A 14,821-nucleotide genomic window follows, 5' to 3' on the forward strand; every position below is an offset into this window, starting at 1 on the left:
ACTGATTGAAAGGAAGGAAATAAGGATGCAACGGAGAGAAAGAAGGAAAATCACAGGACAAAATCACAATGGGAGAAAAAACGACAACAAAGAACGCCGTGAGGAAGAGAGGAAGGAAGGTCACCAAGAACAAAGAGGGACAGGAAACATTTGAATAAACAAATGAAACCAGAACAACGATGAGAGCAGATCTTTGAACGGTTTTCATGGGCGGAGAGGTGAACGTAAACAACAGAATATCAAACAAATCATCCGTTCTGAACCCACGATGATGCATTCACGCCCTCAGACACACACTGACTGATGGTGATGAAAGTAAAAGTGGTCCAAAATGGATTGCTGCTGCTGTGCGGCGCCCTGCTGAGGTCCAGAGATAACCGGCTGGTTAATGAGCTCCAACTCCGAGGAGAAAAACGCCCGTTGAAAACCAACGCTGGAGGCTTATCTCCCGATTCACACATGAGAATTCACCTACTGCGCAAAACACACCGCAAGGCGCCGCAGCAGGAAAAGACAGATTAGGTGAAACAAGCTGAAAACACAATGGAGACTTTATTTCACCAAATTCATTAAGTACCAAAAACAGCCGTCATTTATTAGGTGGGATCCCTTTGAGCTGAGGCTTCTTGCGGTTTCTGGTGCTACTGCAGAGAAACAACCACCAAGCTTAAACCAGGTATTTAAATTCACATCACTAAACCTTCCAGGTCAGTTTGGATTACCAAATACCTACTTTGTTTCCTAAATACGAAAAAACAAGTAGTTTGCATGAATTTTCTTAGTATTTGATAACATTTAGCTGTAATCTGGCTATTTAAGTTGCTTTTGGAGTAACAGCTTCTTCCTTCCCGAGCGGCTTTTCAGTTAGACCAGGAGTCAAGTCAGTCCACCGATGGATGAACAGCTAATTTAGAGTGTTAATTTGATTATCTATAGCGTGAAATGCTACTGGATGTTTGCTTTAGAGTGCTAAGTTATTAGTTAATATGTTCTATCAGAATGAAAAATTCACTTAAACTAATGACTAAGTTTTAGTCGTTAGCTTAGCATTGGATATCGTCTAAAGCAGACGACAATCTTATAACTTTCCCAAGTGAAAAAGACTTAAAGTTAGCCATTTTGTAATGTTTGTAAGGTGTTGAAAGTGAACATTTACTGTGACTCTTTACAGCAGTCACACCCACTCTACTGTTCACCTGAAAAACCAGGACAAAATGTGTAAAAACTAAAAAATATTCAAACTATTAGATGCTTTAGAGGCATTAAAATGTTTCCTAGGGTCAGGGTTTTCTAAAAATCTGAAATTCTCTTCAAAAGAGCCACTGATCCATCTTCTAAGCTCGTGTGTTCTGGTTTTAATTTGTCAAAAAGTATGAGTGGATTAAGTTGGGGACTGGAGAATGAGCAGGATTCCTCTCTGCTGGACAGCCGCTGCTCTGCAGAGCACCACAAGCTTCTTGTTTTAACCTAACAAGCAAAGGCATATATTTAGGATTTAAAACTGCATTCAAAAAAAGATCCAGACCAAATTCCTGCCCAACTGTCCTCTCATCCACAGACACGTCCTCAAGCAGCAGCCGCATTGCATTCTTGGCATTTTCGCTAAAAGCCAATTATGGCTTCCCAGACCGGCAGCTCAACAAGCCAGCGGATTCTCTCCTCATTAACATCACAAATAAGAACAAAAAAAAAATCCCCTCAAATCTGTGCTGATAATACAGCAGCTGGATTTTCCAAAAGGCATGCAAGCCCTGGAGCAGGAACACACTCAAGTGTCGGCTCACTGCAAGACGTTAAACCAGAAATTCAAGGAAACGACACACTGACACACTGCAGTGTGGGATTAATTGCAGAGATACGAGCAGAACTGTTGTGCAAGGACATTTAACATGCTCCGGCTAGATTCAAAACACATGCAAACGCTGCAAAATGCAAACATGGCACAGTTTTAGAGGTGATTCAGACATAAAGGCAGACAGATGGTACGCAGAAAAGGTGCTGGAGCATGTTTGGAGGAACTGGGTGAGCTCAATCAAATTCCTGCTGGTGGTAGACAGAGAGCTGACTGAGTCAGGGTCTGTAGGTGTGGTGTGTTTAAACAGGAAGTGGGCTTCGCTCCAATTTCCTGTGTATCTCCAGGAAGTGGGGATCTTGGTCTGAGCTCAAAGGTGAGCAGGGCATTCATAGCGAGTCGCCTTTAAACAACAAGTTTAGCAGGCAATGAAGGAAATAAAGGGAAAGAGCATGTGCATTTCAGGTGTGGACATGAATGTCTCAACAGATAATTAAAAGAGAAAGGATTCAAAAGACAAACAGGAGTGGCAGGTCAGGATCTAAAGCTGTAAAATTAGTCAAAACAGGCAGAAAAAACTGGCAGAAAAATCTAAATTTTAAGCATTTTTTAAAGATGTATTGCCACAAACCAACTAAAAGAAGTCCATAACATGGAAGTGAGCAAATGTCATGCTTGATTTCAAAAATCTTGGCAACTAAAATCTGAAAAGTGGAAGTAAAACGTACCATGTTGTAAAAATACTCCTAAAAGTACATTATTTAAAAAAAGTTGTTCAAGTAAATGTAACTAGTTACTACCCAACTCTGCCTTCAAGATGTATACTTCAATATAGAGCGCTGGGTTTTATTTAGGGGTATCATTCAGAGTGCAGCATAAACATCACACTTTTCATGTTAATAAATGTAAAGATATTTTTAAGTTCCAGTCTTTTTGTGTTGCATAAAACAATAAAGTTGGTGGTTGAGATGCAAAGCAAGGTATTCACTAAAAAAAAGTATCACTCACGGATATCTGGAAGACCTCCTGCGTGTCATCGAGCATCTGAACCCGTATGGAAACCTGCCGTCCCGGGGGCTGGACCGGAGGACGCATGCCGGGCTCCAGGGTGGACACTCCGAAGCTTTCTGGGGCGCCCAGCCGCTGTCCGGCTGTGGAGGGCCTATCGGTCAGTTCAGACATGGTGATGGGCTTTCAAACGGCAGCAGGGACCGACGTTCACGTCTGATGGAGAGAAGGATAGAAACATTGCTCAGATGCAAACAGCTGATTGATTAAAAACCCAAGATTTGTATTGCATCAAGATGGCCGACCTCTTTCCATAAAATTACCCATTACTGTTTTTCAAGCACATCATTATATTTTAACGTTTTTATGTGAATCGTGTTAAATTACTGACTGAATACACATGAAATTTTGGTTTTCTCACATTGCTACACCTAATCACAATTCTTACAACAGCTTTTCTGTCATATTAGCTTAGCCTTCGTAGCAAAACTGTCATCTTTGGTTCAGCAGTCGACGCTACTCCGCCATGCAGCTCAGTTGGATGACCGCTATTAGGTAAATTAATGTGGTAAATTTAATTATCAGGTAAATTAATGTGTTTCCATTTTAGAGAGGGGGAACAGATTTTATCAGGCGCTTAAGATATTTTGTTCCCCCATCCTAACTTTGGCAAAAAAAGAGCAAATGTTATGAAAATCACAGGATTTCTTATTGATTATAAGGGGAATGAACACAGTAAAAGACTTTTCAGGTAAATTAATGTGTTTCCATTTTAGAGAGGGGGAACAGATTTTATCAGGCGCTTAAGATATTTTGTTCCCCCATCCTAACTTTGGCAAAAGAGCAAATGTTTTCAAACTTGCAGGATTTCTTATTTATCATAAGGGGAATAAACACAGCAAAAGACTTGCAGGTAAATTAATTTGTTTCCATTTTATAGAGGGCAAACACATTATTTCAGGCAGCTGAAATATCCATCCTCTCCTCTTCCCCTCCAATACCTTTGTGAAATAAAAAGCACCTGTTTCCAAATTCTCAAAAAATATTATGTGTGATACCATACTAGACATTTCCTTAATCCAGTAATGTCATATTTTACATTACAACGGGATTTACCAAAACGTTTACACTCTGATCTTTTCAGGAAGTCTTTATTTTTTTGCCCTGCTATCGGCCAGCTTCCCTCCTCCTCCTTTATGAGAAATGAAAAATTATAAATGCACACAACGTGTTGGAAACCTGTGTTTGTTGACTGACTTTTATTTGTCAGGCTTACGAGACAAAAGCTGAAAAAAGATCGATTCACTTCGCGTTTAAAATAACACAAAACAGCGTAAAAAGACCTCCACACAAGACCTCGTTTATTTATGTATGTATTTTTATTTTGATAGCTGCCGATTAAACTGAAAGTTACAACAGTGACGTGATCATATGAGTGGTTTTACCGAGAAATCGATCAGAAGCGCCGTGAATATGGTCAGATCCGCCGGATCCACTTCTCTGGCTGCTATGCGCGCTCCCGACACAGGGGGAACAGATTTTCTCAGGGGAACAGAATTTCTCACAAGACCGGACTACATTTGGACCGCTTCTCCTTCAAGGTCTGGTATAGCCCGACGCCGCCTTTGTCGTTTTTTTTTTGGTTTTGTTTTGTTTTTTAAACATAGCTTTATAAAGTGCACTTTACACCCCAAACCAGACTCCATTTGGACTTTTTCTCTCAAGCTCTAGTATACTCCGCTGCCATCTTTGTTTCTAAGTCTATTGGTTCCGCTCAAGGATGACCAGCGGCGCCCTCTGTTGGATGGAGGTCAAACTACAGCAACATTTCCAAGTGGACGTTTTTAGTAAATCTAATGGAATTAATTTTAGTCTAATAAACATTAATCAACAATTAATAGTAAGTCGATTCATTGATTGCACCCCTAAATAATCACTAATTGGTTATTTAGTGAGGTTTAAGCTGGCTTTGTACAATGATTAAACCACAACATATTTCACTAAACTCTGAAGAAATTAGCCACAAACCACAACACGGCAAAAGCAGACAGACATGTCTCACACCTTCCCAGACGTTCAAGCATTCCAGCAGGTGGGATCTAAACACAGACCTCCATTCAAGACCAGTCCAGACTTGAATGCAGGCCTCCAGACTGGAGATATACGGTCCAGTCCAGAGGGTTTCTGTCTGCTTCTCCCCTGCCTCCATCCCACACTTGATAAACCTCAACCGCCGGCAATAAATATCCTCCCTCTGAGGCAGCCGGTGACATCAGGGTGGAGGAATGTCTTAGAAGACAGACAGGAGGGTTGCTCACTTCTGCACTGCCTCAACAAGAGATCCAGGAGAGGAAGGTGGCCTCAGTTCAGTAACTTCTTAAATCTTTAAACCAATCAACCGTCCTGCATCAACAATCTGAGGACACGGTACATTTTTATTCTCTTTTGAGCCAAAGTTTAGCAGCCAAATACAGATTATATCAAATATTTGCATATAGAAAATTCCTTAGTTTAAACATTTCCTGTTTTGGGTCAGTAATTCCTAAAATTATTTCTACTACATAAATATGAGAAAAATCAGAGAATACTTCAATACATTATTAAAGTCTGAAGTCAAATAAAGTATCACTTGGGTCGAACATTTTCGATCTACTTCCTTGAGCTTCTCACCTGATTTTTTTTTCTGCCAGAACTGAGTCAGATTTGCTCACAAACACATTTTCAGCTCTGTCCACAAATTTTCCACAAGAATGACATCAGAGTTTTGTTATGTCTACCCAAAAACATTGGCTTTGTTGTACTGAAGTCACTTTGTAACCAGTTTGACTGGATGCTGAGTCATTTTCCATTTCCAAAAACCATTAGTGTCCGAATTTCAACTTTCTGGCTTCAATATTTCAATAATTTTCTTCCTGCTGCAGCAAAAATACCCCCACAGGATGATGCTGCCACCCCATACTTCACAGTTCTCATATTCTCCAAATATATTGACGGTCAATCATGTTTTCCTTGCTTCGGACCACAGAACAGGTCTCTAAACATTTAGGTATTTGTCCCGGACTGTGTTTGCTTTTAAATTGATGACTTTGCTATCCTTTCATACAGTCAGGCTTCAACTATATACAGAGTTTTAAATATTTACAGGGAGACAGTCGGGGCGGCTGACAAAGTTTTCAATGTAATTCACATTGTCAACAGGATGATGGAGCTGAAGATGGAGCGACAGCCACTTACAGCAAGAAATAAGAAGAAAAAGTTCTATTTTTACACAGAAAAGTAATCTGCAAAATCAAATAACAATAATATTGTTTTTAGTCGACAACATAAAAATCCACTTTGTAGTCATTTTAAAAGGCCTCAATAATTTCAAAGGGTTTTTATTGTATGAAAGCTGCAGCCAGACCAGATCAAAGGATGAGAAAACTAAGTGGATCAGGAAGAGTTGGCCAGCAGCGGCAGTGATCTATGTCAGGCACCAGGAATTTAACCTCGTTTTCAAGTCTGTATTTTCTCTCCATTATTTGTTTTTTTTTTTACATAAGCATGAGATCTGATGATTTAAAACATACGTCACAGGGCAAAAAGCACTTTTTTCTCTCTTTATTGCTTATTTTTTAGCACCTTTAATCCTTTAATCAAAAAATTATCCTCATATTAAAAATTTTTTGAGGGTCTGAAATAGTTAAATGTGACAAAAGAAGCAAAATAACTAACTTTTTAAACTTCTGATACCAATATTCGAGCTTTAGTATCAGTCGATAACAATCCGATACGGAGAAACTCTAATATATTGACTTAAAACGTTTCTTTTTAAACATGATAGAAATGTACTGAATCATGAATTTATTTAATAACTTTGCACCAGTACAGCACACTTATTTAGACCGCAACAAGAGATTTTTCCTGCCAACAGCCACTGGTATCGACAATAACTTTTTGAAAACTTTCAATTAATTAGTTACAGCAACATTTAATTACCCTTTGGGGTCAATAAAGTCTTTTTTAATTTGAATTTGAATTAAGCTTGGTCAAACATGTAAAAACAACTTTAATTTGTTCAGTTTTAGGAGTAGAACAGCCAATGTAAAATAAATAATAAGAAATCAAAACTGGCAAAAACAATAGGTTGACTGCGTTGGTCAAACATGTTCAAATAAAATGCAGCAAATGGTTCAGAAAATGCAATTAGGAACTAAATATAATGTAAAATAAAAAAAATAAAGCACACAAATAGTTTCCAGTGCAAATATCTTAGTAAACTTGAAATAAAACTAACTTAAAAGTTACTTTTCAGCAAAATATTGAGGCTCGTTTTAAGTAAACAACTCCTTAATATTGATTAGTTCCATTGGCAGATAAAATAACGTATAACATGGGAAAAATGTCTTATTGTAAGTGAAATAATCTGCCAAAACGTATATTGATGAAAATACTTTTTCATCAATATACACAGAATTATTTACTCAAAACAAGCCTCTATATGATACTAAAAAGTTACTTGCAAGTTAGTTTCGTCTTATTTCAAGTGTAAGATTTTGTGTTTTTGCTGTGCAAAGCATAGAATTAGACCGAATAGATTGGGTATCGGTGATAATGTGCTCAATATGGAATTTGTTTAAATACTGGGACTGATACAGAGATTATCAGAGACTGGCACATCTAGAAAAATAACTCTATAATGTGTCTTTTTCACGTTAATTTTGTTACATTTATAGCTGATTCTCTATAAGTCACCTGTTTGCTCTTTATTAAGGTAATCGAGGTGTAGAAAGACACAAAATAAATCCCTCCTTAATCCCTGCGGGTGTCGTTGCCTCCACTCACCTCCATGACAAAAAGCTGGAACTGGAAACTGGAGCCGAACCAAGGAAGTGACCAGACTATAAAGGGAGCTGACATTCAAGTTACTGATTACACCTGTGGGAACATTGGCTCGTCTTTGTGCGCCTCTTCCCCCACAGCGTTAAAGTGAAAGCTTATCAGCAGTCCAGTATCGGTGGGCAGCCGTGTTCCCGCATGCTAGTTTACAGCCCTAATTCACTTTATTACTAACAAGCAGGTGCCAATAATCCCTAGAAAACTGGAAAAATCCGACTTGATCTGAAGGAGTGTTCCTCCATCACAAATGGACCCATAAAACATTTCTGATTTAAGGCTTTGGGATCAGCAATTAAACCCAGAGAGGGAAAAAATTGGGAGGTTTCCTCATCACCCTCTGTCTTCAGCAGGGAGGCTGGTTGTGCAAGGGTGGAATACAGAGTGAGTCGGTCACACAGCAGGCACAAAAGAAGCCACTGTGGGAGCGTCAGGCAGCGCGGCTTTAACTCACCAAGGCCTCCAGAGACGCCTTTCAACTGGGGTTCGCCCAGCGTTTCCCAAGAGATGGCGGCTGGGCGCAGGAGCCTGGGAATCAGATGAGCCACGACGCACATTTTACGTCAAACAGGGATTACTAATCCGGTTCTACACACTGTGTTTTGTTCATACGCCATTCATTTATTTGGTGGAATTTCCTCACGATTCTTACAGCACCGCAAAAATACAAAGTTTTACCAAGTAGTTTCTAGTGCGAATATCTTAGTAATCTTGACATAAGAAACTAACTTAAAGGTAACTTCTCAGCAAGATATAAAGGTTAGGTTTAAGTAAATAATTCCTTAATCTTAATGAAAAAGTACAAGTTCCACTGGAAGATTATTTCACTTATAGCATGTTAAAATTTCTAGTACTGTACTCTTTTTTTTTTTTTTTTTTTTTTTACTTAAAACAAGTCTGTATATTGCTGAAAAGTTGTCTTATTTAAAATGCATTAAGATATTTGCATTATAAAGTAGAACAAAAATACTTTGTAAGAGTTTGTATGTTTGCAGTCAGTAGGTTCCTTGAGTTTTGGTAAATTCCTGGGTCAAATTTGCTCTCAGAGTTTGTGACGGCCACGTTTATATAAAAAAAAAATATTTTTTACATAATGTCACTATGTTGTGACAGTTTGGTATGAGACAGATAATCTGTGAAAATATGAAGCTTCTTTGCCTTGTCCCAGTGCTAATTAGAAACAACCAATTAGAGCCAGGAGGCGGGTCTTAGCGCTGTCAATCACAATCCCTTGCTCTCTGCTACGCTAGTTAGCAGCACTAAGTCCTCCCTCTTAGCTCAGGTAGGAAGTGAAAAAGATCATTTTTTCCCACAGATTATCTGTCTCATAACACACCATCATGATATGTTGACAGATATGTAACAAATATGTAAATAACATTGTTTATAAAAGTTACAAAGTGCAGCTTTAAGCCGCTTTGTAGCCATTTTGGCTCAACGTTTACGCTGCTTACACCCCTTCATTTCCGATTTTAACTTCCTGGTTGATGTGTTTACATGTTGTTTCAATGTTTCTTTTCTACATTTATGAAGTGCACCAGTTTCTCTTGCAGCAACACAGACCAACAGCATAATGCTGCCACAGTTGGCATGGAAAATCGTTCTTCTCTCCAACAGATCCTCTTTAATTTCATCAGACCACAAGATGCATCACCAAAAGTAAATGTTTTAGTGCATTTGCAAACCACAATCTGGCATTTTTTTTCTTTGTTGTTGTTTTGCAGTAATGGCTTCTTCCTCTCAGAGCGGCTTTTCAGCCCATACTGGTACAGATCAAGATTCACTCTGTAAGCAAATTCTCTCATTTTTGAGCTGTTTTTATTGGATTAATTCACATATTTTACACCATAACTCGTCTCTCCCTCCTTAACCCAAGTCTTTTGGACGTAAAATTTAAGAAAGTAATAATAACATTCACAGGCTATTTTTTGCACTGATGTTATGGCTTAAAAATGAAAAATGTGAACGTATATTGAAAAAGAGAAGCTGCCGTCACACATGAAACAACGTAAAGGGGATGTTACAACCACTTAGTGTGGATTTGTGGCGTTTCCCAGAATCTGAACCAGTCCTTTTTTTGATTAATGTTATTCACTGGCAACTAAAACATCAAAATTAACTTTTAATGGATGCAGCTCAAAGGAATGTTTTTAAATGTGGAATTTTATTTATACAGATGTTGCAATCACTGACGCAGCACAACTGTGGGAAATAAGGGAAAGCTTTTGGAAAATTGCATCTTCTGTTTAATATTTATTACCAAATCTATGTATGCTGCGTCACAAATCATTACTTTTTGAATTCTGAACCTAAAAATTAAGCAAAGTATTAAAAAACTAAAACAATATTTAAATAAAAACTAATAGGAAAACTAGCAAACACACTCTAAAACAGAATTAGACAAACAAAAAGTCACAACGAAATAAAACTAAACCATAATGAAAACTATTACAACCCTGCTGCTGACGATTCAGAATGTCTCCGCAGAACCCTACTTTAGGAAAATCCACGCTCTCTTTAAGAAGCTTAAAACGCAAATATCTGATATATTTTGGTTTCCTAACAGCAGAATTTGACCTGGCATATTTTTTTAATGCGCTTGAAGCCATTTCTGATCAGATTTTGCTATATTTCTACATGTGTTGGTGCATTTTGGATCTGAAAACGAAAGAACATGGGGTGTGTCTCTGTCTCACAGCAGAGAACCCAGCAGAGGTTTTATTGCTGACTGCCTTGCATGACTCCGTTGTTTAAACGAGCCGCCAGCGACGAGCTCAAGGCCACAACGCTAGACCCGACACCATGTTTTATCAAGGTGACACCCTCTGTTTTTCACTGAAAGGGCAATTTAGCTGCTCTGCTCCCCTCTGGAGACACAAGCACCAACCACACTGCGACATATTGATTAGAAAACATACAGAGGGGATGTAAAGCAATTGAGCAGGCCATGTTACAGCCACATGCTCCACCAACCACGTGCAAAAAGAAGAAAAAAGTCAGTGCTGCCTCTTCAGTGACCCTGAGCCGTGACCCCACTCAGGAGGGAGCAGAGACGGGGGGAGGGGGCGTCCAACCGTCTGAGATCGGTGAGCGAGAGCTCGCTTTGTCAGGCTGAAATAAAACAGGTCCGGCCCAGAGAGAGAGGCACATGTGAAGAAGTTGAGTACAGTAGGCAGAATGTAGGTTAGCAGAGTAATCCGTTAGGCCAGTCAGTGGGTTACAGTAAGGCAGCCTGTGTTTGTGTGCTGCAGATTAGCAAGCATGATGTTTGACTGCAGGAAAACAGAGAAAATACCAGAGACGGGTAGAGAACCCCCAAAAAATTACACAAGAGCAGCACTACTTCAGCATGTTTTTACTCAAGTAAGAGGAAAAATAAATTACTAAAGAGTAAAAAAAGTACTTGGTAAAACTTTCTAAGTGACATATCAAATGATCAATAATTTCATATTTAAAAATTACACCAGCAGACGGAAAAAATATAAAGTTAAGTAGAAATTTTGACAAAAAGTACCCCAAAAAAATTACAAAATCAGGCAAAAGAATTGTTTCCAAATCAGCTTCTCTCAACAAAACACTTATAAAACTTTAACAAAAACTGCATGTGTGTGTCTGTGAATTTTTGGTGAATGTTTGGTTAAAACATGTTTGTTTTTCATTCAGTGGGTAGAAAATCCTGAAATTTTACTCAAGCAAAAGCGGAAATGCTTCAAAATAAATTTACTCAAGTAAAACTAAAAGGAACAGCGGGTGTCCTCACCCCATCTCACCTTTTAAAGATACAACCAAACTTAGTTTTTAAATTAACAATTGTTAATATGTTAATGTCTACTATTTAAAGAAAACACGACACTTCCATGTGCATTACGGAAGCACTGTGCCAAACATTTCCAAATAATTTCCTCTCTTTAGCATCTTGCGGTCTGCTTTCAGGGTGAATTTGTTTGGGCGGTTGTTTTTAGCAGCTGTTTTGAATAATCAAATCAAAAATACTTTATTGACCCTAAAGGGAAAATAGATGCTGCTGTAACTCATGCTAATTCAAATTCTTCAGAGTTATTGTAGGCAGTGATGACTGTTGGCAGAAAAGGTCTCCTGTAGAGGGTTCTATAGATAAATAGATGATTTCAACCTCTTTCAGGCTCTTAATTTAGCTTTTATTACTTGCATTGAACATTTAAGTATTGTAAATAGGTCCAAATGTGTCAGAAAACAGAAGCTTTTAAATGGTGTCCTATTTTTTTATGTTTGTAGGACATATTGATGGGCTAAAACGCCAAATCAGAACTGCAGATAATCAGAAGACAGCCAATAGAAAGGTATGGTTGGCTGATATTAAGCTTACAGTCACACAGGCTCAGTTGGACCCCTAAAGCGCTGCAGATTAGGAAAATAACCAGGCTGCTCTGCAACAGGAGCGTCCTTAAACTACTATGAAGCAAAAAAACACCTTTAAAGCACAAAAAACAAAGAAAACTCTCAAATTTGTAAAAAACCAGAGTGGCTACATGGAGCCACGCTCTGATCCGGGATGCCTTCCTCCTTACCCCGTGTTCCTCCTCCAGGATCCACACACTGGCCACCAGAAAGGAGCTGCTTTTATGTCGGACAAATCCCGATCCACCGCTCGGTACCTCGGTGTCGTCCTCGCAGATGGACCGCTCCCTCTCAGCTGGGACGGGGCATCTGAGCGGCGGCCAGCGAAACAAATGCGGCCGGCCGCGGATCAAGCTTTCCAGCAGAACAATAAAGAGCTGCACACCGCCTCCAGCGCTGACGCTGGTGGAGCTGGTGGAGGTGGTGCAACCCGGCGTGTCGGGCGCGGAGAGAGCGCAACGAGAGACGGCGCAACAGCGACACCTCCTGGTTGGTTCCGCTGCACATTTCTACTGCAAATGTGTCTCACCTTTCCGCAGTTTGAGACAATAGAGTTGCAAAGTGCCACAATTTATTTCATGTTAATTTTATATGCAAACTATGACGGTGTAAAAGGGACATTATAATTAGAAAACAAGGAGGGAAATCTCCACCAAAATCTTTTTGGAAATTTTTCAGACTGAAAAGTTAGAAATTTTTAGAAAAATACAGGTTTGGAGATTAATCTCAGGAATTTTCTAGAAAAAAAGGACATCTTTCAGCTCCAAAAGTTGAAAATTTGAGGAAAATGAACATTGAATTTTTTTGATTTATTTATAGACAATAAAAAACTAAACCCCGCCTCTCGCCCGGAACGTTACCTGGAGATTGGCACCAGCAACCCTCCCGACCCCACTAAGGGACAAGGGTGTATAGAAAATGGATGGATGGATGAAAAAAACTAGGAAATTTTTCTCAGAAATTATCCAAAAAAAAAAAATAGGACTTTTTAGCTCAAAGGTCAAAAATATGCAAGAAAAAAACTTAGATTTTTTTTTTCTTTTGAGTAATACCCAATATTTTGTAAAAAAAAATTGAGTCTTTGCGTTTGAAAAATCCAAAATTAGGAAGAATAAAAGTAAAATTTTGACTCTAATCTCAGAATATGTCTAGAAAAACCTTAGCAGGTGCAAATCAGAAAGCTACTTAGGCTATCTGATTTGGCTATCTTAGGCTATCTATAGCCCTTTACTAAGGTAAAGGGCTATATAAAGGGCTAATCTATAGTTTTTTTAAGGATCTGGATTACATTTCATCTTCTCCAGTTCAAAATCTAAAATATTTAAACCTGTCAACCATGGATACCAGTGGTGTCCAAACATTTTGCCATGAGGGCTAAAATCAGTATATATATATATATATATATATATATATATATATATATATATATATATATATATATATATATATATATATATATATATATATATATATATATATATATATCAGCTGGTTCAGTTGAGCGACTGGCAGCTCAACTGAACCAGCTGCTACAAAATGGGACTCACCTTGAATGGTTAACTGAAGGGCGCACAATCCTGATACAGAAGGAACCCTCGAAGGGTTCAGTCCCATCCAACTATCGGTCAATAACCTGTCTCTCTACAACATGGAAGCTCATGTCAGGCATCATAGCGGCTAAGATAAGCGGGCACATGAATAAATACATGAGCAAGGCACAGAAGGGCATAGGCATAAATAGCAGAGGAGCCAAACACCAACTCCTTGTAGACCACACAGTCGCCCGAGACTGCAAAACCCGACACACCAACCTGTGTACCTCTTGGATTGATTACAAGAAAGCCTATGACTCAATGCCACACACTTGGATCATTGAATGCTTAGAGATGTACAACATCAATAGGACTCTAAGAGCCTTCATTGCAAACTCGATGGGGCTGTGGAAAACCACCCTGGAAGCCAACTGCAAACCACTTGCACAAGTGTCCATCAAATGTGGCATATACCAAGGAGAGCTCTGTCCCCACTGCTGTTCTGCATAGGCCTGAACCCTCTCAGCCAATCAACAAGACTGGCTACGGATACCGACTCAAGAATGGGGCCACGATCAGTCACCTCCTCTACATGGATGACATCAAGCTGTACGCCAAGAGCGAGCGAGACATCGACTCACTGATCCACACCACCAAGATCTACAGCACTGACATTGGGATGTCATTCGGACTAGAGAAGTGTGGTCGGATGGTTACAAAGAGAGGGAAGGTCGCTCACACAGAAGGGGTCTCACTCCCAGAAGGAACAATAGCAGACATAGAGCACAGCTACAAGTACCTGGGAATACTACAAGCAAATGGCAACCTCGATGAGGTCACAAGGAAAGGAGCCACAGCCAAATACCTCCAACGAATAAGGCAAGTCCTGAGAAGCCAGCTCAATGGCAAAAATAAGATCCGTGCAATAAACAGCTATGCCTTACCAGTAATCAGATACCCTGCCGGAATAATTAGCTGGCCAATGGAAGAGATGAAGGCCACGGATGTTAAGACTAGGAAGCTACTAACCATGCATGGAGGGTTCCACCCCAAATCCAGCACCCTGAGACTGTACACGAGCCGTAAGGAAGGAGGCAGAGGACTAGAGAGTGTGAGAGCCACTGTCCAGGATGAAACATCCAAGATCCATAAATACATCAAGGACAAAGCCTCAACGGACGATGTGCTCAGCGAATGTCTCAGGCGATGGGGAACAGAAGACAAGGTGCTGGAAGTA

General features: G+C 39.4%; 1 protein-coding gene across 8 annotated transcripts in view; it reads right to left on the reverse strand.

Annotated features, from left to right (window-relative positions):
* LOC103460834 (FERM, ARHGEF and pleckstrin domain-containing protein 1-like) overlaps positions 1 to 12,485 on the reverse strand; it is a 45,490-nt gene extending 33,005 nt beyond the window's left edge. For 2 of the 8 annotated variants that reach the window (XM_081597540.1, XM_081597522.1), the window contains exons 1-2: positions 12,223 to 12,480; positions 2,801 to 3,016 (exon numbers count right to left, since the gene is read on the reverse strand). In XM_081597540.1, coding sequence (XP_081453666.1) covers positions 2,801 to 2,974 — 174 coding nt within the window. In that variant the 5' untranslated portion in view covers positions 2,975 to 3,016; positions 12,223 to 12,480. Of the gene's footprint in view, positions 1 to 2,800; positions 3,017 to 7,624; positions 7,952 to 12,222 lie in introns of those variants that run through there. The other 6 variants (XR_014083999.1, XM_081597521.1, XM_081597515.1 and 3 more) reach the window with 6 other exon arrangements.
* Between the last annotated feature and the right edge of the window lie 2,336 nt (positions 12,486 to 14,821).

Source organism: Poecilia reticulata, chromosome 2 (genome assembly GCF_904066995.2).
Source record: "Poecilia reticulata chromosome 2, P_reticulata-male-v2, whole genome shotgun sequence".
In the NCBI taxonomy this organism is placed as follows: Eukaryota; Metazoa; Chordata; class Actinopteri; order Cyprinodontiformes; family Poeciliidae; genus Poecilia; species Poecilia reticulata.